This window comes from Sceloporus occidentalis, unplaced genomic scaffold (genome assembly GCF_023333645.1).
Source record: "Sceloporus occidentalis isolate IW3139 unplaced genomic scaffold, rSceOcc1.0.p SCAF_309, whole genome shotgun sequence".
Taxonomy (NCBI): Eukaryota; Metazoa; Chordata; class Lepidosauria; order Squamata; family Phrynosomatidae; genus Sceloporus; species Sceloporus occidentalis.
In genome coordinates this window covers 436,525-459,860 of record NW_028317289.1, presented here as the reverse complement: position 1 = coordinate 459,860, position 23,336 = coordinate 436,525, and the positions used below count along the sequence as shown (strand labels likewise).

General features: G+C 45.0%; 1 protein-coding gene across 1 annotated transcript; it reads left to right on the top strand.

The window, feature by feature from the left end:
* The first annotated feature begins 606 nt into the window (after window positions 1–606).
* LOC149274935 (homeobox-containing protein 1) lies at window positions 607–22,787 on the top strand. The gene is made up of 8 exons (XM_089505089.1): window positions 607–1,073; window positions 6,737–6,822; window positions 7,679–7,789; window positions 13,572–13,725; window positions 18,983–19,065; window positions 21,085–21,180; window positions 21,648–21,736; window positions 22,650–22,787. Exons 1-8 carry the CDS (start codon window positions 607–609, stop codon window positions 22,785–22,787), a joined length of 1,224 nt encoding a protein of 407 aa, XP_089361215.1.
* Window positions 22,788–23,336: the final 549 nt, after the last annotated feature.

Below are 23,336 nucleotides of genomic sequence, written 5' to 3'. Positions count from 1 at the left end.
TTTATATAGTGTGTGTATATAGATAGATATAGATATCTCAATCAATACATTGTTTATATAGTGCGTGTGTGTATATATATAGATATATATATGTGTGTGTGTATATATACACATTTATTTATAATATAAGGCATGGGTTTTTTGTTTTTTTTATATATAAATCACTCCAATGTGTCTAACCTTAAGTTAAAAAAAACATGAGCCGATCTGTCATTTATTATTATTATTATTATTATTATTATTACATCTGAAAGTTTAATTACATAAAAACTTTTCTGCATTTTGTCCCCTCCCCCGATTTTCTGTCACCAACCAATTAGTACCTGCTTTAGTGTCACATGACAATTAGGCATTCCCTGGAAGAAAGAAAAAAAAATAAATGAAAGATTACTTGAGTCTCTTTCTTGGGAAGGACTCGGATGTTCTGCGAGCGATGTGTTTAACGGGATGTTTAGTTACAAAAGTATTTTATTTTCATATTATTTTGCTGGAATTGGTACATTCAGTGAATATTTTTGGTTTTATTCATTTTAAGCTTCTCACAACCTTCTAAAAGAACGCATTATTTACTTCTTCTCTTCGTTTCTTTTCAGTCTGCCAGAAACCATGTCGCATTACACAGACGAGCCGAGATTCACCATCGAGCAGATAGACCTGCTCCAGCGCTTGAGACGTACGGGGATGACCAAGCACGAGGTCCTCCACGCGCTGGAGACCCTGGACCGCCTCGACCAGGAACACAGCGACAAGTTCGGGAGGAGGTCCGGCTACGGGGCGACGTCCTACAACAACAGCACCGCCAACAACGTCCCCGCGTCGTCTTCCACGGCCACCGCGTCCACGCAGACCCTTCACTGCGGGATGTCCCCGTCCCCGAGCAACAGCTGTGACACCTCCCCGCAGCCCTGCACCACCAATCAGAACGGGAGAGAGAGCAACGAGAGGCTCCCCACGTCCAACGGGAAGCTGTCGCCGTCGCGCTACCACGCCAACAGCATCGGGCCGCGGTCGTACAGCTACGAAGCGTCCGAGGAAGACCTGGACGTGGACGACAAGGTCGAGGAGCTGATGAGGTCAGGCTCTGGCGTCGCTGGCGCTATTTATTAATGTTCTTGTCTGGTAGGTTTTAAGGAAGGGACTGTTTTTTTTTCTTTTCTTTAGGGAAGTAGGGATGTGTGGGAAAAGATGGCTTAACTTGAGTATCTAATTTCTCGGCCCGAAGTCGTCCATCGCCCGGCCGGTCTGAACCAGTCAACAACAATCAGCAACTTAATACAGGAGAGAGTCCTTAAAGGGACAGTTACCCCAAAAAACCTACCTGAGATAGAAGCTGCAGCCCTACAGCTGCCCTCCTCCACGGTCCAAAGCCTTAGGGTAAAGCAGCCAATCAGTTTCTGTGGACCCCCCCCATGCATGTGCAAGGGGGACACTATGGAGATTTAAAGGCACCGCGCAGCTGTCATACGCGTTAAAGTGCATATGATGGCTCGAGTGTCTGTTCAATGGGGAGGAATAATCCTAAAAAGCCTGAGAACACAGGGTTTCTTTATAGAACTGTAAACCGCCAAATACACACCAGTGGCCATATAGTCAGTATACGGTTCGTATTAACCCCTTGCTCACTAAAGCGATTTCGTCTGTGACAGAAATATCCCCTTTTTTGTTTCCTTTTTCCGATCCCGTCTCGGGAGAAGCGCCTGCCTGAGGTTTGGCGGCCGGCAGAGTAATAAATCAGCGTGTACGGTCGTCTTCCTAATTGGTTTTTCCGTTTCCCAGTTAAACGTCTGACTCCTGACTTCTCTCGGGGGCCGCGGTGATTTAGCCCGAGGAGCGCGATGCTTTACCGGCTCCCCACGTCTCATCTTCTCTGTGGTTTTGGGGGGCGCGGGGGGGGGGCAGTTCTCGCTCTCCATTGACTGCGGCTCGTGTAATCGCTCATCTGGGTGGATTAAGCTGCGATAAAGCGCTGCCGTTCCTGTAGAATTGTTGAAGTTACGATCCGCCAGGGACGGCGGCGTGCTTTGTGCTCAGTTTACAAAGCTAACAATCTATTCGGCTGGGAGTGTTTGGCGTGGCCAGCGGGACAGACTAATGTTCCTTACCCACCCCCTCCGTCTAAGGAGGACCGTGAGTAGTTTTATGTATTCTTAAGAAATAAACACTTACCTGACCTAGAAGATGCAGCCCTATTGCTGCAGCTGCTGCCTTCCCCTGCAGTCTGTCATTTCACACCTGCTCGAGGCAGCCAATCAGTGGCAAGAAAGCACTCTTGTATATGTCCTCCCGGGATCCGCGCTTTGAATAGCGAGTAGAGAATAAATGATAAATTACAGGTCCTCGGTCGAGAGGAGGTGAGGTCCCCAGGTCTGACCCTGGCCGTCGTATGGTGATGAAATGTCCTGTCGAGCAGCCATTGGGTTCCACCAACCCATAGGGACCCTCATCCCACCTCCACCTGCCACCCCAGGCCGGGGCCGGAATACACAGCCGGACATATGGAGTGGGACACGCGTCACGGTAACGAGCCAGTAAACGAAAAGGACACGTGGGCGCTGTCTCGCTGATGTGATGTCATCAAAACGCGCATTTTTAGCATTTAGTTCTGTTGTCGAAAGAGGAGAAATGGCCGAGAGGTCCTAAACCCAAAGGGTCGGAGGCTTAGATGTCATAAGGAAGCTTTATTTTTCTGAGAGGGTGGTAGGTGGAACAGCTTCCCAGCAGAGGCGGTAGCGGCCAATATAGTGAGGGTATTTAAACATGCATGAGATCGGCATATTCAAGGCAGAGGACCAAGCAAGGACAGGCTAGATGGACTGAAAATGGCTCTGGCTTTAAATATGTACACTTTATTTGTAGTAACTTAAAATACTTTAAATCTGTATAAACCTTGTTTTATTGATGTCATTTTTTAACGGGGGGGGGGTCTGCGGAAAAGGCATCTGCAACTACACCCAACCTTTTAGTAATGTCTTTTAAAGGGCAAATTATTTGATAAAAATCTGGCGTTTGGGATGGCTTGGCGCTCGGAATATAGATATATTTGCCAAACAAATACGGTAGGTTTCTCTCTCCCAAACACTGTAATTGGTTTTGAAATTTCTCATTTCTTTTTTTAATTAGAAAACAGATTAAAATTCTGTTTTGGCCTTTTACTTGCAGCTGCATTTCATTTCTTGGTTTAATTAAGTGCTTTCTTTTCTTAACTTAGCAATTTGCCCTCCTCGGAAATATTCCGTACCATTCTACATCCCGTGTCGGGTTCCCGGCCTTTCCAGCGAGCCGCGTGACTCTATGTCAAACGGGGGGGGGATCCGGGATGGCAACGCCTCGCTTTGCACGATTAGAGTGCCACGTTAAAGGGTTAAATATAATGTGTAAATGTTTTAACATGGAGAAGTAGCGGCCTCCGAGGGAGCCGACCTCCTGCGTGGAAATCTCCATATAGTCATGGAAGCTGATTTTTTTTTTTTATACGCCACGTGCCCAACACAACCTCCCGCATTGTAAATATATACATTTTATTTTTTATATATACTATTTAACACTTTTTTAATACGTTGATTTGTTCTGGTTCTCTTTTCAAAAATCCAATGACTGTATGTATGGAATAAATAATAAGAAAAAAAATATATATATATATCTATATATATCTATATCTATATATATATATATATATATATAATCAGTAATGTTTAAAAAAAATCGCTTAGCCTAAAGTCTTTGACTTCATGGGCTGCCAGAATAATCCCCAGACCAGCAGCCTTTCCGTTATGATGTATAGGGCTGTATGTGTGTTTATTTTTATATACGGTGTATATATGTATGATATATATAATATATATATATATATATATATATATACATACATATACATTTTTTTTTATATATATATACATTTTTTTATATATATATATATATATATATATATACACATAATATAAAACCATAAACACCCACTAAATTAAAAAAAGAATCACATTTATACATTTATTTTATTTTTGCGTCGTTTTTATAGGTCTGGTAAGAAAATGAAGGGTTTTAGGAAAGTCCAGAATATTTACATAATTCAGTTATCTCTTTGGCTTCGAGTTACAGCCTCTAACCCACGTCGATCTTCAAATTCTTGATTCCACTCCTGATAACGTAGTCGGAATGATCGTTTTAAGGCCCCCCCCCCCCCCCATTTCGGCGACGACTCATTTTAGATCAGGACTGCATAAAATTGTGATTAGTCGGTTTTATTAAAATAAAAAAGAAAGACGGAGTGCTTTTTGTAATAGAGGTTTCTGCCGTGCCCATTCCTCAAGGATTTGTGAAGTGCTTCAAGCAATCAATAATAAATTCTCAATAAATCACGTTTTTCAGCAAGCCAACCAGACAGGTTATAATATTGGTTTTTGGTGTTATGTAATGCTAGCGGTGATTTACAACCTGCCTTTACGAGCATCTCTTCCAAAATGCTAAATCTGCTTTTCACTTTAGTTTTTTTTTCCCCCAAACTCACTTTTTTTTTTTTTTTTACCATTAAACTTAATTTAGCAGTTACCATATTTATCTAATCATTGCATCCGTTAAACTTGTGTCGTCACAAATAATCAGAAGTAACTTTCACAATGTGGGCGCTGGAGAAAATCCAAACAGCCCTTGTGCGTAACATTACATTTATTACTAGAGCCCCAGCAGGCTCCCTAGTAGAGCCCTGCGCGGGACTGCTTTATAATCCTGCTCCTGCTGATTTTTTTGCCAATCCCGCCCGCTCCCGCCACGTGTGGCCAATCCCGCCCGCTCCCGCCACGTGTGGCCAATCACGCCCGCTCCCGCCACGTGTGGCCAATCACGCCCGCTCCCGCCACGTGTGGCCAATCACGCCACCTCCTTACCTGAACTGCAGATTTCCCACGCAGTCCCGCAAGGCTGCCCTCGAGTTGCTCCCTCACAGCGTCTCTTCTCTTGCTCCGCCCAGGAACAAGGCGGAGTCACGGGAAGTGATGTCACATCACGTGACTCAGTTTTGTTCCTGGGCGGAGCAAGAAAAGAGACGCTGTGAGGGAGCAGCCCGCAAGTGTTTTTTGGCGGGACCCGCATCCCAATGCAGTCCTCTATTCCCCAGCGCTATTACAATGGGGAGGGTAAAAATGAACGGCAACAATATACAATTTGACAATAAGATTAGCGCATGCAGAGAAGCAGGGACCTGATCTTGTGAGCTGAATAATAGAACTTCCCTCCCGTGATGGGAAAGAATGCCGTTCCTAGAGGTTTATGTTGCGCGATACAAAGGTAGTTAAGGCCAATATGTATTAAATAAACCCACAAAATCACGATCCTTGCATTATCTTCCTATTACAAAAATAAATCAGCCCCTCCCCCGACTTTTCACCAGAATTTCTGTGTAAAATTATATCATTATTTATTTATTTCTTTTTTGTGCAGATTGAAGTCTGTTTGGGGGGGGGGGCTTTGTGTGAACCGCATACAAATCCCCCCGCTTTACGTTCTGTTTCTGGAAAACGGGTTGTCCTCTATCACTGCGGGAGGTCTTTTAATGCCCCCCAATATATAGCAGCACACATCGTTTTGGCAAATAATAGATCGATTCTCCCAGTTTGTCACCGGGGGAGGGGAAGCCTGCACGTTCTCCATCCCTTTTCTAAAGATCTCATTCGGGAGAAGCAGTAGGGGCCGGAGGAAAAGTCCATCTCGTATCCAACCTCTCGTAAAGCAGCACAGCACGCGGTAAAACGCGTCGGCGTCCTCGCTAAATGGGCGATACGCACTTAGCGGCGTCCCGTACAGACGGTCGTTCCCCTTCACTGCACTCCCTATTCCACAGAACCGCAGGCACCGCTGAGGTTAAGTAGCCAGTTTAACCCCTAGCAAGCCGCAGCGTGAAACGGAATGTTTGTCTCTCGGCGGAATACCTCCTGAATTATTTACCAATAAATTATGCAGCCGCCTCTGCCTTAAATCCATACCCCCCCCCCCCCCCCCCCGGCTTATTTTTATGGCTCAGGTTTTATGTCTGATGTGTAAGATTTATGCCTCCCCTCAGTAATGAAACTTTCCGCGTGCCATATGGCTCTCGCGCACCTTCCTCAACCCGCCGCGAATTACCGTCATCCATCCTCGCGTTATGACACTTCTGATCAGATATGACACTCATTAAAAGAAATGTCAAGCAGCAAGATACTTTATGACATTTTGCTTTTGCGAGTCTGGCCCCTGGCTCTGCGCTCCAAGTTGCTTTTTTAATTTTTTTATATCTTTTTTTATTATTATTATTAACCCTTTGCTGCTCCCTTCCCACTACTGTGGCATTTCCAAGAAAAAAATAAATATGGATTTCAGCAGGATTTCAAATGGCATGAACGGACCCCCGGCTGTACTATGTATGTATATGTTTATATATATATATATATATATATATATATATATATGTTTATATATATATATATATATGTTTATATATATGTTTTTATATATAGTGGACTGAGGCATTAAACGCGTTAGGTGGCTACCTTATTATGTGTATACCATCACCCCAAACATATATATATATATAGTTTGGGGTCACTTTGATGGTGATGGTATACACACAATAAGGTAGCCACCTAACGCGTTTAATGCCTCAGTCCACTATAATATATATATAATATATACACACCTTCATGTGTTGGGAATAATAGTAATGCCCTTCTAACCTCTCACCTGTCCTGTATCTGTTCTTTTACCGCAGGAGAGACAGCAGCGTCATTAAAGAAGAAATCAAAGCCTTTCTTGCCAACCGGAGAATATCTCAGGCTGTAGTCGCGCAAGTTACAGGTAAAGATGCCCCCCCCCCATGTGCTACATCAGGAAGGGCGCAGATGTCTCTGCATTGCGGTGCCGTTTCGGCGGCTCCAATCATCCTAATGCACGCGTTTGATTTAAGAACCCCTGTCCCGAGCATAAAACATCTTTAAATCAATTTAAAGATTTTATTTTTTTTCCCGTCGCTCTTGATTTAAAATGTTCGTACAAATAAGTTATGATTACCAGGGAAGTAAAGTTTTAAAACTTCAGAGCTGAGTTTGTTAAACTTTTCATGCCTGGTGCCAGACGGATACCGTTAGGGATACCAGGTCAGCGCATGATAACCGAATAAGAATAAGGCAAATAACCCCCAACAATGCTGTCTTTCACCTTCTATTCAAAGATAGGGTAGTGCATAAGTTGAATGACCTCCCAGGAGCCACCAGAGGGTTAGCTACCCTGAATATAAGACAAGACCAAGGACCAAGTAAGGGTTGCAAGTGCAGCTAGAAAAATGGCTGCACTTTGTAGGGCAAAATGGCTCTTATCTGCCACCAAATTCTTTCAACACCCTTGCAATTTCTTTGTCAAGGCTCATTATGTCCCAGGATCTTCGGTAAGAATGTGGGAGGATATCTGGACATGCGCGTAAAGAATATTATGCTGCCCAAAAAATCAAAGTAAGACACGGTATAAACTTCTAACAAATGAGTCGATCTTTGCTGATTGCCCCGCTTTGCCCCTGCTGCCTCTCGGAGGGTTAACCCATGCTAGGTCTGTTTCCCATGATCACTCCCTGCCCGTCGGAGGGTTAAAAGGTGTAGATTCCCTCTGCGTTTTGCACCAGGGCTCTAACGAGAACGTCTGTCCGGTTTTGCCGCCACAGGTATCAGTCAGAGCAGGATCTCCCACTGGCTGCTTCAGCAGGGGTCCGACCTGAGCGAGCAGAAGAAGAGAGCTTTCTACCGATGGTATCAGCTGGAGAAGACCAACCCAGGTAAATAAGACCTAGCGCTTTAATGCAGACGTTACAGGACGGGGGTAACCGTGCTTCCATTGAGGACGGCAGATCCGGCCCTTATGAACGTCTGGCTTCTCTGCTCGTTTGGGCGTCTGATATGAAATGGTTAATGTATATGATTGCTTTAGTTATGGCGCATGTTGGTCAGTTGTGTGCTTATCCTTAGCAGAAGAGGCGGTCGCTCGTGTGCAGGAATTTGATGGCGCTATGTAAAACAATAAATAATAATAATTGTCTGAGGAAGTGTACCTGAGTATCCTTCTCTTCCATGGACGCCAGCAGGGTCTGGAGACTTAAAGACTCATTTTTGGGAACGTACCTTTTAAATCACATTAATCTCTACAGAACACAAAGCGCCGTCTCCCTGCAGTCTGATTGACACGCGTCATTAGAGAACGCGTGTTCGCCCCAAAATGCTGCGCGTTGTTTTGTCGCATTATATTTTTGCATGTCAGGTGTGCGGCTTTTCAGCATTTTGTTTTGAAAAAGGCACAGAAAAAATAGATTTATTTTTTTAAAATTCCAATTAGCTTACATGAAAACAATGAAAATTCATTTATATATATATATATTTATATATACCGTATTGGCTCGAATATAGGCCGCACTTTCCCCCCCCCACTTTAAGTCTTTAAAGTGGGGGTGCGGCCTATATTCGGGGTCTAGCGCCCGATGCCCGGGACATGCAGTCCCGGGCTCCGGGCAGGCAGCAGGGTTAGGATACAGATCCCCCGCAGCGGTGCAGGGGACCCGCATCCTACTCCCCGATACGCTCAGACAGCCTCCCCTGCCAGCACTTCCCACGGGGGGGGGGGGTGTGCCGGCACGGGATGTTGTCTAAGCGCATCGTGCAGACGTTCACCGGCAGCGGCGATGCAAACATAAACAACCTCCGCTGCCGGCACGTCTGCGCGATGTGCTTTAACAATCTCCCTTGCCAGGAATTCCCACTGGGGGAGTGCCGGCATGGGAGATTGTCTTAGCGCATCGTGCAGACATGGCGGCAGCGGAGGTTGTTAACACTTGCATCGCCGCAGCCGGTGAACGTCTGCGAGATGTACACTAACAATCTTCCTTGCCGGCACTTCCGGTGCTGGCACTTCCGCCGTGGGAAGTTGAGTACGCGTACTGCGTAGCTGTCCCCCGCCAGCCCTGCCAGACCCCGGGGAGTCTGCACCAGTAAGTCTAGGGGGGGGGACCTCTTGGGGGCAGAGTGGCAGCATATCCTAGGGGGGGCAGAGTGGCAGCATATCCTAGGGGGGGCAGAGTGGCAGCATATGTAAGTGGTTTTTTTTTTGTTTTTGTTTTTTACTAAGAAATTTTTTTCTTTAAAAAAGCACCTAACTTTTAGGGTGCGGCCTATATCCGAGCCAATACGGTGTGTGTGTATATATATATATATATATTATATATAAATTTATTTTCCATCTCAACTTATGAATTTTAAAGTAATTCATTTGAAACAAGTATGCGTATTAGTAAAGTAGCCTCATATAGGTGCTGCTCTTACTGTATAACCTCTGTAATTATATATTTTTATATTTAATATGTACCCACATTTCTACAGTATGGGGGAAACAGAATTTGACGGCCCATTTAGTCCACCCCTTTTTTCCTGCTTTAAAGACTCAAACCTTAATTTGCCTTTGGTCTTGTCTTAGATTCAGTCTAATTAACCCCTGCCACTTCTGCTGGGAGGTTGTTCTGTTTATCAACCACCCTCAGATAAGTATACCGAGGGTGTTTTTTTTTTGAGTGGGGCCGGCATATACTCTGTGTTTGGGGGCACCACTATTACATATTAACCCTTTTTTAGGGTCCGAAGGAATGAATCATAAATGCTGCTTTTTTACAGCATAAAAACATCTAGCAAAACTTCTGTTTTAAAATCCTCCGCTGTTGGCCGGTACATTTTCCTTCAAAATCATTCTAAATGATTAGAATGCAAATTCTAATAATATTTTAAACTCAATTTTACGAGAAACTATTCTGTTTTTCCTGGTCCCGGAAACCTTTAATACAACGTGTAAATAAACCTTATTTTTTTTAAATTTCAGCATTTAACATTCTATTTTCTATACAGAAACTATTATTTATAGCAAATAATTTTTTGGTAGTTTGAATAAGTTAGGAGCTGTATTTAAAGGCCGTTTTGGGATGTTTTTCCGGGGGGTGGGGATGGGCCGTAGTAGCCCCTTCTGCCGTAAAACCCGGGGCAGATTATCCTGTCGGATGATCGGCCTCTCCGCTACGTGGGGTGGCGGAGCCCGGAGCGCTGTCTAAGATAAATACATGAGGTTATTCTGTATTACTTAAACAATTTTATGGGGAAAATGCAATAAATCAAGGTTTTTTTTATTTTAGTATTTTTATCTGTATAAAATCTTTTTTTCCCCTCTGTAAAGGATCCCAATTCGGGTATGTTGGGATTCCCTCCCCCCGGTGTTACAGTACTTAATACCGATAAATAAGATGTCTTGCGCGCCATTTCTATATCCTATTCAGGTGCCGATCGTCCAACTGGATTAATTCTAGATTTTTTATATATATATATATATATATATATATATATATATATATATATATTAGTACAAAAATATTATCCGTATTGAAAGCCACCTCCTTATTCCTCTAACTGAGTAATCACTTTTTCTTGCCTAAACTCCGAGATAGGAGGTTGCAATGTACAGGTAAAGGGACGCTATTTGAATATATAAACGTTTTGGTAACTTTGGGTGGTTTTCCCCTCTGCTTCTTTATGGAAGCTGTGAAATGTGTTGTTCCCCATAGATCAGGGGTGGGCAATTAATTTTCCCATGGGGCCACATGAGAAATTGGAATGGTTTTAGAGGGCCAGACCTCTACAAACTACAAACTCCGAAGCCTTGTCCATTTTGTTAACTTATGTGCTGTTTAATAAAGTTATTCAAGCCTACGTCATTGGTAGAGGTGCTTGAATAAGTAAGGCCTGAATAACTATTAGCACAGCACAGAAGTGAACAAAATGAACAAGGCTTCGGAGTGCATACCGTATTTTTCGCTCTATAAGACGCACCTGCTGATAAGACGCACCTAGATTTTAGAGGAGAAAAAAAAGGAAAAAATATTTTGAGCTAAAAAATGGGCTAAAATATTTATTACAATAACTGAATAAGCTATGAACACAGTAAGACACACGCAGTAAGACACACACAGACACAGTAAGACACACACAGACACAGTAAGACACACACAGACACAGTAAGACACACACAGACACAGTAAGACACACACAGACACAGTGAGACACACACAGACACAGTGAGATACACACAGACACAGTGAGACACACACAGACACAGTGAGACACACACAGACACAGTGAGATACACACAGACACAGTGAGACACACACAGACACAGTGAGACACACACAGACACAGTGAGACACACACAGACACAGTAAGACACACACAGACACAGTGAGACACACACAGACACAGTGAGACACACACAGACACAGTAAGACACACACAGACACAGTGAGACACACACAGACACAGTGAGACACACACAGACACAGTAAGACACACACAGACACAGTAAGACACACACAGACAGTGAGACACACACAGACACAGTAAGACACACACAGACACAGTAAGACACACACAGACACAGTAAGACACACACAGACACAGTGAGACACACACAGACACAGTAAGATACACACACACACAGTAAGACACACACACACAAACACAGTAAGACACACACACACAGTAAGACCTCCCTCCCTAACCCCCCTTCTCAGTATCTCCCCTCTAACTCCCTAACCCCCCCTTCTCAGGATCTCCCCCCCCGCCCCGGTCACTTACCTTAAACTCCTGTGTTGGAAGCGTGAGGCGTTTGTCTCGGGTGCCGGCGCTTCACTGCTGATCGCCGGCGTCTGACGTCATATGCCGGCGCCCAGCGTAAAGCGCCGGCACCCGAGACAAACGCTTCCAACACAGGAGTTTAAGGTAAGTGACCGGGGCGGGGGGGGGACACCGGACTCATTGGTGAGTCACCAGGACACTCTTTGCGGGCCGGTCCGAGCTATTCAGCAGGCCGGATGTGGCCCGCGGGCCGTGCTTTGCCCAGGTCTGCCATAGATGAAACCACGAAGGAAAATAGCGGGCGACTGCAAGAGAGCGGCTTTTGTTTTATTGACTTCCCTAGACAAAGGGTGCCCGCCAGAACATGTATATTCAAAGGGACAAGGAATCGCCTAGAACAGGGGTGTCCAACCTGCGGCCCTCCAGCTGCTGCAGGACTACATCTCCCATACTCGTCTCCCGGTTCTTTAGTTGAAAGAGCATTATGGGAGATGTAGTCCTGCAGCAGCTGGAGGGCCGCATGTTGGACACCCCTGGCCTAGAACATAAAAGAATCCAATCATTCAGTGCCTTCAATTAAGAACCAATACATTATGTTGCGAGTCCATGAGATGTGGCGGCCCTTAAGAAAACGAGTATAAATCTTGAATAAGAGTGAAACGTTTGATTTTTTTTTTTTGCCCTTCTTTCTTGCCGTTACGTGCCAGAGCCCCTGCAGAAGTTAAAAACCCCGGGATATTTATCAGGACTACCGTAAGGTCTTATTTCCTTTCTTTAAAAGTCTTCTCCGCAATACTAAGGGCTGCTCTTTATTCTCCGCTTCTCGGAAGCTTCAAATTACACTTCTGATTATCTTGAACAGTACCTTGTGGGGTTAGTAAATCACATTTCCAACCAATTAGACTGAGATCTGATGCAGTGCAGCTCACATAATAACATTTTCAACAATGTAACTCAAGGCACTTGGTGTATTTCATATAGTTTTATATATATATTTATATATATATATAAGTAAATGTTCCCCCTTCCAGAAACCTGAGCGCTCCTCCTTAATGTCCCCTTTGTGTACTCTTTGAGGTGCTATAATCAGTCTGTGTTCTAGTTGTGTCCTAAATAAACGATCCTAAAGCTTGCACGTTTACATCTTGAGTGGAGCTCCTGGGACTTCCACCGTTCAAACACAAAACCGTTAGCCGATTTCTTGAGAACATACATGGTAATATGGCGTCTTGGAAACCAAAGGAGATACCAAAATTCCATGATAAAATAATCTCTCCTTGTTCCGTTTCATTTTCAAGTCACTTTTTGGGGTATATTTTAGCACAGTCCTGTTTTTCTGTTAAGTGCTTCCCTATGGCCTTCTCTTTGGGGGGTGTTCCTCGGTCTTCAGAGTTTTGCGCGACACAAGGAACGTTCAGATTTTATTCTCCTCAACCGGATCTTACTTAGGATCTTCTTTTCAATGTTGTGTCTCATGCCGTACTGTGTAAATATTAGCAGTGCGATTGCCTGAGATTCCTTCAGGGGACGTCTCTCAGTCTGTTTTTGGATGAATTGTTTGTCATATTAGAAACATAATTAAAATGATTTCTAAGTAAATATCTTATGATCGACAACCATATTCCTTTATCCAGAGGTTGAAGGTAATTTCCTTCGCACCAACATTCTTGGCTTCTAAGGTTCTCGATGCCGCTGTATAGAGATTGTCACTCGTCTGGTTAGGGCCGCCATCTTGCGGAAAAATGTAAAAGGGAAGCAGTTAAATATTTAATGTCCGCAGTGGACTCTAATATGATTCGGGTGTTCAAGAACTCTAATTGTTGGTCTGAGTGTCTGGTGGACCTCTGCAAATCGCAATCTCATTATCGTGCTTCCTGATGCTCAAATTCCACTGTGTTCCAGGTGCTACTCTGAGTATGAGACCTGCACCTACCCCCATAGATGACCCAGAATGGAGGCAGACACCACCCCCCGTCACCGCCACCTCCGGTACGTTCCGGTTGCGAAGGGGAAGTCGGTTCACCTGGAGAAAGGAGTGCTTGGCTGTAATGGAAAGGTAGGACTGGAGAATGAATCCACTAAAGTCTCATTTGTGTAGCGAGAGGCATTAGCGGCAGGAAGAGGGGGGCGGTTGTGGTCAGGCCTCATCTAGAATGTTTGGGGCAGTTCCGGAGACCCCATTTCCAGGATACGGACATTCTGGTGAGAGTTCTGAGGCGGGTGAATGGATCTTTGTCCCGTGTATAGGCGAAAGAATGTTTCTCGGCAGTGTAGCACAGCAAGAGCCTGCATGAGATAAGAGCATAGCTACTGCCAACGTTTCATTATTGGTTTAGTGCACTCTGCGTCTCGTATCGATTGTTACTGTTCCAAAAAGCCAGTTTTGGGCATTGTATATACCGTGGAAACTTGCCAAGTGTCTGGTGTAATAATATTATACTTTAATCTTAACGTTACTGGATCCAATTTAGTCCTGCATATTCCGCAACAGATATTAACCTTGATAACTCATTCTGGGGAGGCAGGCAGCGCCTTAAAGGAACGATTGTGCTTTTATTTGTATTTTTTTTACATTATTTTAGAACTGCTCTGTATTAGGGGCATATCTGGGGTATAGGGCATAGCAGAGGGCACTATGGCATATCGGGGAGAGGGCAGAGTGGCATATCGGGGGGAGCAGAGTGGCATATAAGGGGTATAAGGCATATCAGAGGGCACTATGGCATATAGGTATATAAAGTATATCTGGGAATGTCAGAGTGGCATATGTGGGGGTATAAAGCATACGAGGGGGTATAAGTCATATCTGGGAGACAATGTGGCAAGCCTGGGTTCAGATGCGCATAACTGGGGGGGGGGGGCAGGTTGGGAAATAAAAACAAGAAATGCATTTTTCTTTTCTTTTTTTTTTTATATTTTGCTGTTTGTTTTTAACATCCAGTTAGAGACTGTGCCCTGCAGTATGCGGGCCGTATCCACTAAATGACGCAGTCACGCACACAACATACATGAAAGCAGCACTTTCACATGTCCCTAACAGCACAGATAAACGCGTCTCCTGTAAACATGGCGGCTGCCTTATCCATCCAGGTATATGAACAGCCTACCTGTGGGAGACGGAAGCCGCAGGGCGCCCCCTCCAACCCCCTGTAAGTAATGCAGCCGCGGGTCTTTTCATGGAAAGTGAGCTAATTGCCCCCCCGTAGCACGTCTACAAGCATCGCGGTGAGACGCCATCTTTTTGGTTTCCAAGAATTATTTGTGCAGTAACGCCTATTTGGCAGCGATACATACCGTATTTGCCCAAATATAGGCCGTACTTTAAAGGGGGGGGAGCAGCCTATATTCAGGGTTTAGCGCAGGAATGCGCAATTCGTATGGCCTGACGCCCGGGGCATGCAGTTCCAGGCGCCGGGCAGGCAGCAGGGTTAGGATACAGATCCCCGTAGCGCTGCAGGAGACCTGCATCCTACTCTTGATACGCTGAGACAGCCTCCCCTGCCAGCACTTCCCACAGGGAGAGTGCCGGCACGGGAGATTGTCTAAGCGCATCGCGCAGACGTTCACCGGCAGCGGCGATGAGCGTGAACGACCTCCGCTGCCGGCATGCCTGCTCGATGTGCTTTAACAATATCCCTTGCCGGGACTTCCCACGGGGAACGTCTGCACGATGCGTTTTAACTCTGCCCCCGAGATGTGCCTCCGCCCTAGACTTACCAGAGTAGACTCCAAGGTGTCTTGCGGGGCCGGCGGGGGACATCTACGCAATACGCATATACAACTCCAGGTGCCGGCACTCAGCGGAAGTGCCGGCACCAGAAGTTGTATACACGTATTACGTAGATGTCCCCCGCCGGCCCCGCAAGACACCCGGGAGTCTGCTCTGTTAAGTCTAGGTGGGGGGGCAGAGTGGCTGCACATCTCGGGGGGGGGCAGAGTGGCTGCATATCTATTAAAAGGCACCTAACTTTTAGGGTGCGGCCTATAATAGAGCCAATACGGTATATAAAGACGGCGCATTTTAACGAAGACACAACATTGTTGGGTTAAACTGCCTGGAGAAGAAATGTTGGGGGGGAAAAAACTATTTTTGAGAATGAAAAAACCCAGTGCAGAAATCTAATCTATCCTCCTACAAACCGACCTAAAACCGCTGACTTCCCACATTTCCGGTCCGGGTGCGAGCTCGTAGTCGCTCGAGTAATATGAAGAGGATCGCGCTGGGTAGGATATATCTCGTATCTTGGAGGTGATTCCAAGCCAGAGATAACTCATTGATTTCACATGTAAGAGATTTATGTTATAGATTCCATACGATAATGTGACCTCGTACACGCGGTACATCCAACACGCACACAAACGCACACAGATACTGTTTGAGGGGCAACCATGAAAAGATGTCATTTTATTTATCCGTTATTTAAGGTGGAAGTCTCACGGGGGGGAAAAAAACATTTCGACAGGCGTTCTGTACGGTGCCGGCACTGACAGAAAACCCGGTCTGATTTCAGTCCTTTATCTGCAGACCTGGATGTTGTCAGATGCGATGTTTTGGGTGACGCTTCCGGCTCAAACTCTGTACTGAGTCGAAATGTTAGAAAAAAAACCCCCCCAATAGTTCAGACTTTCCACGTTTAGGGTCCTGGTGCGAGCTCATAGTCACTCGACTCCGATGATTGTGAAACCGAGTGATACGATGCTGATGATGAACTCTCTTCAGGATCCGGCTGAGTAGGGAATATGTCCTCGTATCTTGGAGGCGGCTCAGAAGGGTAACGCTCGTCGTTGTTTTGTACGGACGGCCCCCACGGTCTTGGAACGTTGTGTTCATTTTCCCCGCCGCGTCCGCCGGAATCATGGTCGCCCCTTTCTAAAACGATGCTGTCGTAGGAAGGAGGGTCCCTGCTCATTGACCAATCAGGTCCTGGAACCGGCTGGTATCTGAAGGCTTCTGGGTCCTCCTCAGAGTCGCCGTCCCGACGGCTTCTACTCACACAGACAGCCAGCCAGTAACACAAGCCGATTACTGTGAGTGCGATTATCTGCACTAAGCGAGCTGCACAGACTTTAGGGGGTTTGTCTGTGTTGGATGCCGGTTTGCAGGCTGGTACCACAAGTCCTGGGATACAAACTATTACCCCGCAAACCAGTAACAGCACCCCGAGTATCAGGAACTGCACAAACTGCCGGCTTTTGCCGCAGACGAAGCTTCTATCTGGATCCGTCGGGTCTCCTTCTAATTCCCTCCTTCTCCTCTCTCGTTGGGCAGTAAACTCTGCCATCATTAAACATGCCAGCCCTACCCCGGCAAGTACCGGGCCCGTCACCCTGTAGGCGATACAGCTGTCGGACTGGCATGACGCGAACCCATAGACAGAAAGTAGAGATCCGCCGCATAAGAGCATCCAGCCAAACACAACCAGCGTGAATGTTATTCTGCTGCTTGTGCGAGGGCCAGGAGTGCCGAAGCAAGTGCGCTCCATGACGGCTGAAACGTGTACCTGTCGGGTGTCAGTCAAAGATGTTCAGGGGCAGAGACTCGCACCTATGTGCCGGGTGTTGCGTCACACGAATGAAGGCCTTTTAATCTCTGCCTATTTTGTGTTTTCAAAGTCAATTGAAATCGCGATTTGGCTCCCTGTCGTGGACAGGTAACGGTTATGCTCAGTACTGCTACTGCTCACAATCTGAAACAACCACAGTGTCTGGATGTGCTTTTACAGAACATCACAGCATTGTGACATCACAGCACTATGACATCACAATCAGGGCAGGCTGTACCACAGTGCAAGGGCCATGGGGGTGTTCTGTCCTGGTTCCAAATATCCTCAGGGCCAATACACAGCTGCCTCTTTCACAAATGTTTTATTCCACATGACCCCCCCCCCCTCCTTACACGAAGTGGTTTGTTCCAAAGAGACTTTCTGCAGTGTTGAGAAGTAAGGGCTTCTTCTGACGTTGCGCATGCTTCACAGAAATACTCGTAGATTGTTAATAGATGACAATGTTGAGGATACTTGGACAGGAGAAGAAACCCTGTTTACACTTAATAAAAGACAATTAACCCATGAAGGACCAGACAGTTTTATTATTTGTTACCCTTTGTGACCAAGGATGTTTCTCCTCTCCCATTTAGTGAACCCACGCAAGTTTTATATATTGGTTTTATTTTTCAGGACAAGATTCTTTTTTTGATCTTGTGATCGGATGTCCCCCAAAATATATATATATATATATATATATATATATATATATATATATATATATATATATATATATATATATATATATATATATATATATATATATATATATATATATAAATTATGAGTAAAAATTGAAAAGAACCTTACTTTTATTTGAAGCATATTTTACTTATCCCGTAGTGGAGTTAAAGCGTCATTGGCGCAGAATACAGAATCCCACGTGAGCCGAGCGCACGAGCCGAGTATGAAGCTGCGACTTCCCGTTATAAGCCGGATAAGAACTTTTCAGAATCTTATTGCGGCAAAGAATATCTGCGTGCGAATAAAGTCATTAAACACAATCCACAAGCTGATGGCAACAACTACAGGGGTTTCATAGGGCAACTATGAAGGTGGTTAATGAATACACACACACACACACACACACACACACACGTACTAACACGTCACAATGTTTCAATGCAGACTTCACAAACACACAGTTGAAACATTTCCTTACATTTCTGTACCCTTAAATTATTAAAACCAGCGTTTGCAGCAGGAAGTTTCCCTGCCTTTTTTTTTTTCCAGCGACTTCCTGCTCAGGGAGTGTAACGCAAAAGAGTTCCCCCTTTTCAGCTGAAAAGTGCATTTCTTCTTAATATTAGACTCCATGACAGTGAATTTATGTGAGTACCCAGATACATATTGTTTTAAAGCCATTAAACAAAGTAAACACTAACAAATAGCCCCGCACTGGGCAATAAACTGATTTCTGTTACTAATGGCGATTGTCTGTTTCATGTCATCATTATTATTGTTTCACTATACATTGTGAAGGGCCGACACCAGTGAGCTCCCACTGCGAGAAGCGCTTGGCTGGCCCTGTGTAATGTATAGTCAGATCAGTTACATCACTTTAACACCCCCTGCATTGACCATACATTATACAGGGCCATCTCAGCCCTGTGACCGGCCATTCGTAATGCACAGTGGAGTTGGAGATGAAATATTCAACGTATCCGCCAGCGTAATTCGCGGACCCCCTCTTTAGTGAAGAAATGGAGTGTTGTAACTTTTGTACACAGCTCTTTTTAACCCTGATAACACCCAGACTTTGTTTTCCAGCTATTTTAACGAGAACCAGTATCCCGACGAGGCGAAACGCGAGGAAATCGCAAATGCCTGCAATGCCGTGATACAGAAACCAGGTAAAAATGCCACGCGGCCACACACAAGCCTGACCAGCACCACGGTATTTAAAGGGACATGATGCCAGTGTGTCGGGGGCTGTTACCGAGGTGTCCGCACCCAGTGGGTCAGACGTGGCCCTTAATGGTGCGCCCCCATCGGGGAAACTTTTTTAGGTTATATTAAATGTCTAGCGCCCCCAGTGTTTGGTAATTAAATCCCACATTTAACCCTTTCCAGAAATGCCCTTAGCATTTGGTTGCTACTGGCACTTCCTGGGGGCTTCAATAACGGAGCACCAGCGTGATATTACCTTCCGGTGCTCCATAGAAACCCCGGCGGAAATTTTCTGCAGACAACCTCCGCTGCTGCCGGCACTTCCACCTGGGCTTCTGTGACGGGGAAGTGCCGGGCGGCAGCAGAGTTTGTCTACTAGCTGCCCCAGATAGACACCAGGGAGTCTGGGGATTCTTTGGTAAGTCTGGGAGAAGGGCAGAGTGGCATTTCTAGGGGGCATAAAGCATATCAGGGGGCAGAGGGGCATATCTATAAGTAAGGTGCATTACGAATTAAGGTGGGGACCTTAAAACGGCTATTGGTTTTCCAAATATCTCTTTGTATGTAACATATGCTGACTAACTGCATAATAGATACCAGAAATGTTACAATTCGTGGATTCCTGTTTATTAGGTAAAATACTGTTTTACTTTTCCACCCGTGGTTTTTTTCTTTAAAAATAAAATTTTCTTTAAAGTAGCACCAAACTTTAAGGGTGCGGCCTATATACGAGCCAATACGGTAATTTTATCATTGGGTTACGAAGCTTGTTTTTTTTTTCTTCTTCTAGCCAAAACCGCGTATTCATCGGATTGAGCAATGTGTACTATTGGGTTCATAAATAACTAATTAGAATAAAAAAAAAAGTATGAAACGTGATTGTCCAGCTTTCGTCCAATATGGACTTTCTGATGATGACTTTCCAGATTTTAATGATATTTATCGGCCTCCTACTTGGTCTGCTTTTTAATGGATTACAGACCTTGTGTCCATTAAGATGAACAGAGAAGAGATTTTCATGTCTTAATCTCGTTAAATACGTCTAAGGGCAAAGCGTTAGCGGGTGCGTAGAACAGGGCCCCTCGAATTCCCAACCTTCAGGGCATCATCCAGTGCTGGATTTACTAGTCACACATGGGGCAAAGCCAGTTACCCCACCAGTGACTTAATAGAACCTTCTTCCACCCATCTGGAATTCTTTACTCTACAAACAATCCGCCTCTTTTACATTTTCAGCCATAAAAGCACAGATCGGTATTTTTATTATTTATTTTTACGAATTCCCGGCCAGGTTGAGGTCCGCTCTCCCCGTCCGATCCCTTCTCTGCGGCCCTCGGAAGCAATTTGAGGATTCTCTGTTTGTCGTCTTTGCGTATTATTCAGCAAAGACCTTGAAACGTTATGTAAAAATCACATCCATCTGCATAATTTACGTCTGCACGATAATTCATTCCCTATTAAGGCACTTGGTGGGAAGCCAACCCGCTTTAAATCAGTACATGGCCAAGTTGGCTTCGGCATCACTTGGGATGAGTAGATTACGGGGGGGGGGATCTTCGTGTATAAACTTAAGTGCTCCTTCTTACTTTGAAGGTTACGGGGCTGTCTAGCATTTTAAAACACAGCGAAGGGAAAAGGAAACTCCGTCCTCGAAACGGAACAAAAGTTAATGGAATTTTTTTTTTAAAAATAGACGTTGCGGGCAAGTTCAAGAGGAAGTTCTAAATGTGAAGTAGTCCCCGTGGAAACCCGAATCACTTTTTAGAAGCATGGCAGCTGCGTTTCTCAAGCAACTTTCAACTTAATCTTTGACCCCTTGTCTGTAATTATCCCGCATTCTTGAGAGACTTTGTCCAGCATGACATCACAATGATGTCATAGTCCTGCAGCTAGTAAAGGAAGAACTTGTGGGGTCGAGGGGAAAAAAAGCAGCACAAACAAGGTTTTTCATCTTGTGTTTTCTGTATGTTTTTTTTCTCTAGGAAAAAAGCTGTCTGATCTGGAGAGGGTCACGTCCTTGAAGGTTTATAACTGGTTTGCCAACCGACGAAAGGAAATTAAGAGAAGAGCCAATATTGGTAATGTACCGCGGCACCGCGTGACGATACGCAGAGGGTCCTGGGTTATGTGAGATTTGATTGGCCAGATAGGTTTCCAACCTATAAACTCCAGGTTATGTTACTAGTCTGGTGTTTTAGTTCTAGAGGCGTTGAAGACGCTTTATTTTCGCATTGTTCCAGTATACAAAGAAACACATTGAAATGATTCTTTATGGCGATGTTAATGAAGTCATCCTTATGCTAATGAAGTCCCTTTAAAAAAAAAAAAAGTGGGAAACTATCATGGGGTGCCCCTTATGACATGCCTGGGATCCAGCAAAACTCTCAAAGTAGAGCAAATCTCTCCCCCAATTGACAAAGCCACCGGCAATGCCACAATACCTCTGCCCATTGCCGGGTTACCTACATGCCGCTAACTCTGCAGGGTAGTTTCCGTTGCCATCGCAGATAATTTAGGGCCATATTTGCTTTTTTCGAAGAAGCAGCAATCCTGGAGAGTCATGGCATCGATGTACAAAGTCCTGGAGGCCATTCAAACAGCGATGACGTCGATGGGAACGATTACTCTGAACAGGTGAGCCTCACTGCTTTAGCTTTGTTCGTCCCCTCGGAGGATCTTGGCACCGTTATATTGTAGTGCGAGGTTTACTGCTCCCGATAACAACATTTTACTTTTGACCCAGAGGTACTTGGGCTAATGTTCCAAGGAATGACTTCATATACAAAGCTTTACCTTCTTAACTCCAGTAAGGAGGCATTAAACCCTAAGAGCTGTTTTTAAGAAGAAAGCTTCGTTTTGGAGAATGCCACGTCCCTGCCGGGATACATTGGGATGCGGGATGTTGTATAAAAACTGATTCTGTTGCAAAGCTTGTGAAGCAAGTCTTATCACCACACCAGTAACTCTTCAAACGGCACCTAAATCACTCCCAATGCGGCTTCTCTGCTTGTACTCCCCAGCCAATCAGCTTAGAGCTCCTCCGTCACAAGCCCCCCTCGCTGATACACTGGCGAGATTCTCATTTTTAGCCCAGTTTGCAGAAATGTATCAATTTGTAGTCAAAGCTACCGTGTCACCGGAGCAGCGAGCGATCGCAGAGAAAGCCGGTCTGAGAAAGCAGTGTGTAACCTCAAGAGTGCAAGCTGCTTTCTCAAACTTTACATTTTAGTTGCATTCGTTGTCTTCGTCCCTTAGATTTTAGCATCATTTCCAATGGGTCAGATATTCTAGAATTTTAAGAACTAAACCTCTTTTGACCTTTGCATTTGCCAGCACTGTTACTAGAATAGATTGCCGTCTTTTTATCTCTTTTTATGTCAAATATAGAAAAAAGGTGCAATACTAAATCAGAAGGCGATACCAAACTAGCACGTCCGGTGTCTGGGCTCTTAATAACCATAGTAAAAGCGTTGGGAATCTGATGAACTGTACAGTTTCATATGTTAATTAACTAGTTATTCCTTTCTTTTTACCTCTACATACTTAGGATGACAGCACTAGCCACAGCGACCACCAAGATCCCATCTCCTTAGCGGTGGAAATGGCAGCCGTCAATCACACCATCCTAGCTTTGGCCCGGCAGGGAGCCAACGAGATCAAGACAGAGGCCCTCGACGACGACTGATCCCGTCGGAAAGATAACCTGAACCGGGAGGCGTCAAACCCGGAACCTTATTTAGATTTAGACGTAGCACCTTAGCAATCTTTCCTCGGCCCTTCATATGTGTTCCTCTGTACAGTATCACTGCAGTCTCTTGTACGTCGCGTTAGCTGGTAGGGTCTCGTCCTGTGAAGATGGCGTGGCGCAAATGCTTTCTCAGTATTAATTCCAGCAGTAATCTGCCCCACACGCTCCCCTCTGCCTCTTCCGGATCTAGACTCCACCTTTCCTCCGCATTCCAGTTTAAAAGTGCTTCCATCCCACATGCGACCCTCAACCCACTCCTGAGGTAGGGACCCTTTAAACAATGTTATTCCTGACGGCAAGGACCAGTGCCGTACTGAATCAAGACCCTGCGCTACTTACTAGCAGAGCCCCCTAGTTACAATGTACGTGAGGTCCAAGCATCTACATGTTCAAGAGCATTACTCCCATGATCCTTTGCCCAGCAACAGGTGGCATCTGCAATTATTGGTTCTTGAAGAGGTCATTTGGACTGGTGATTGGAGAAAC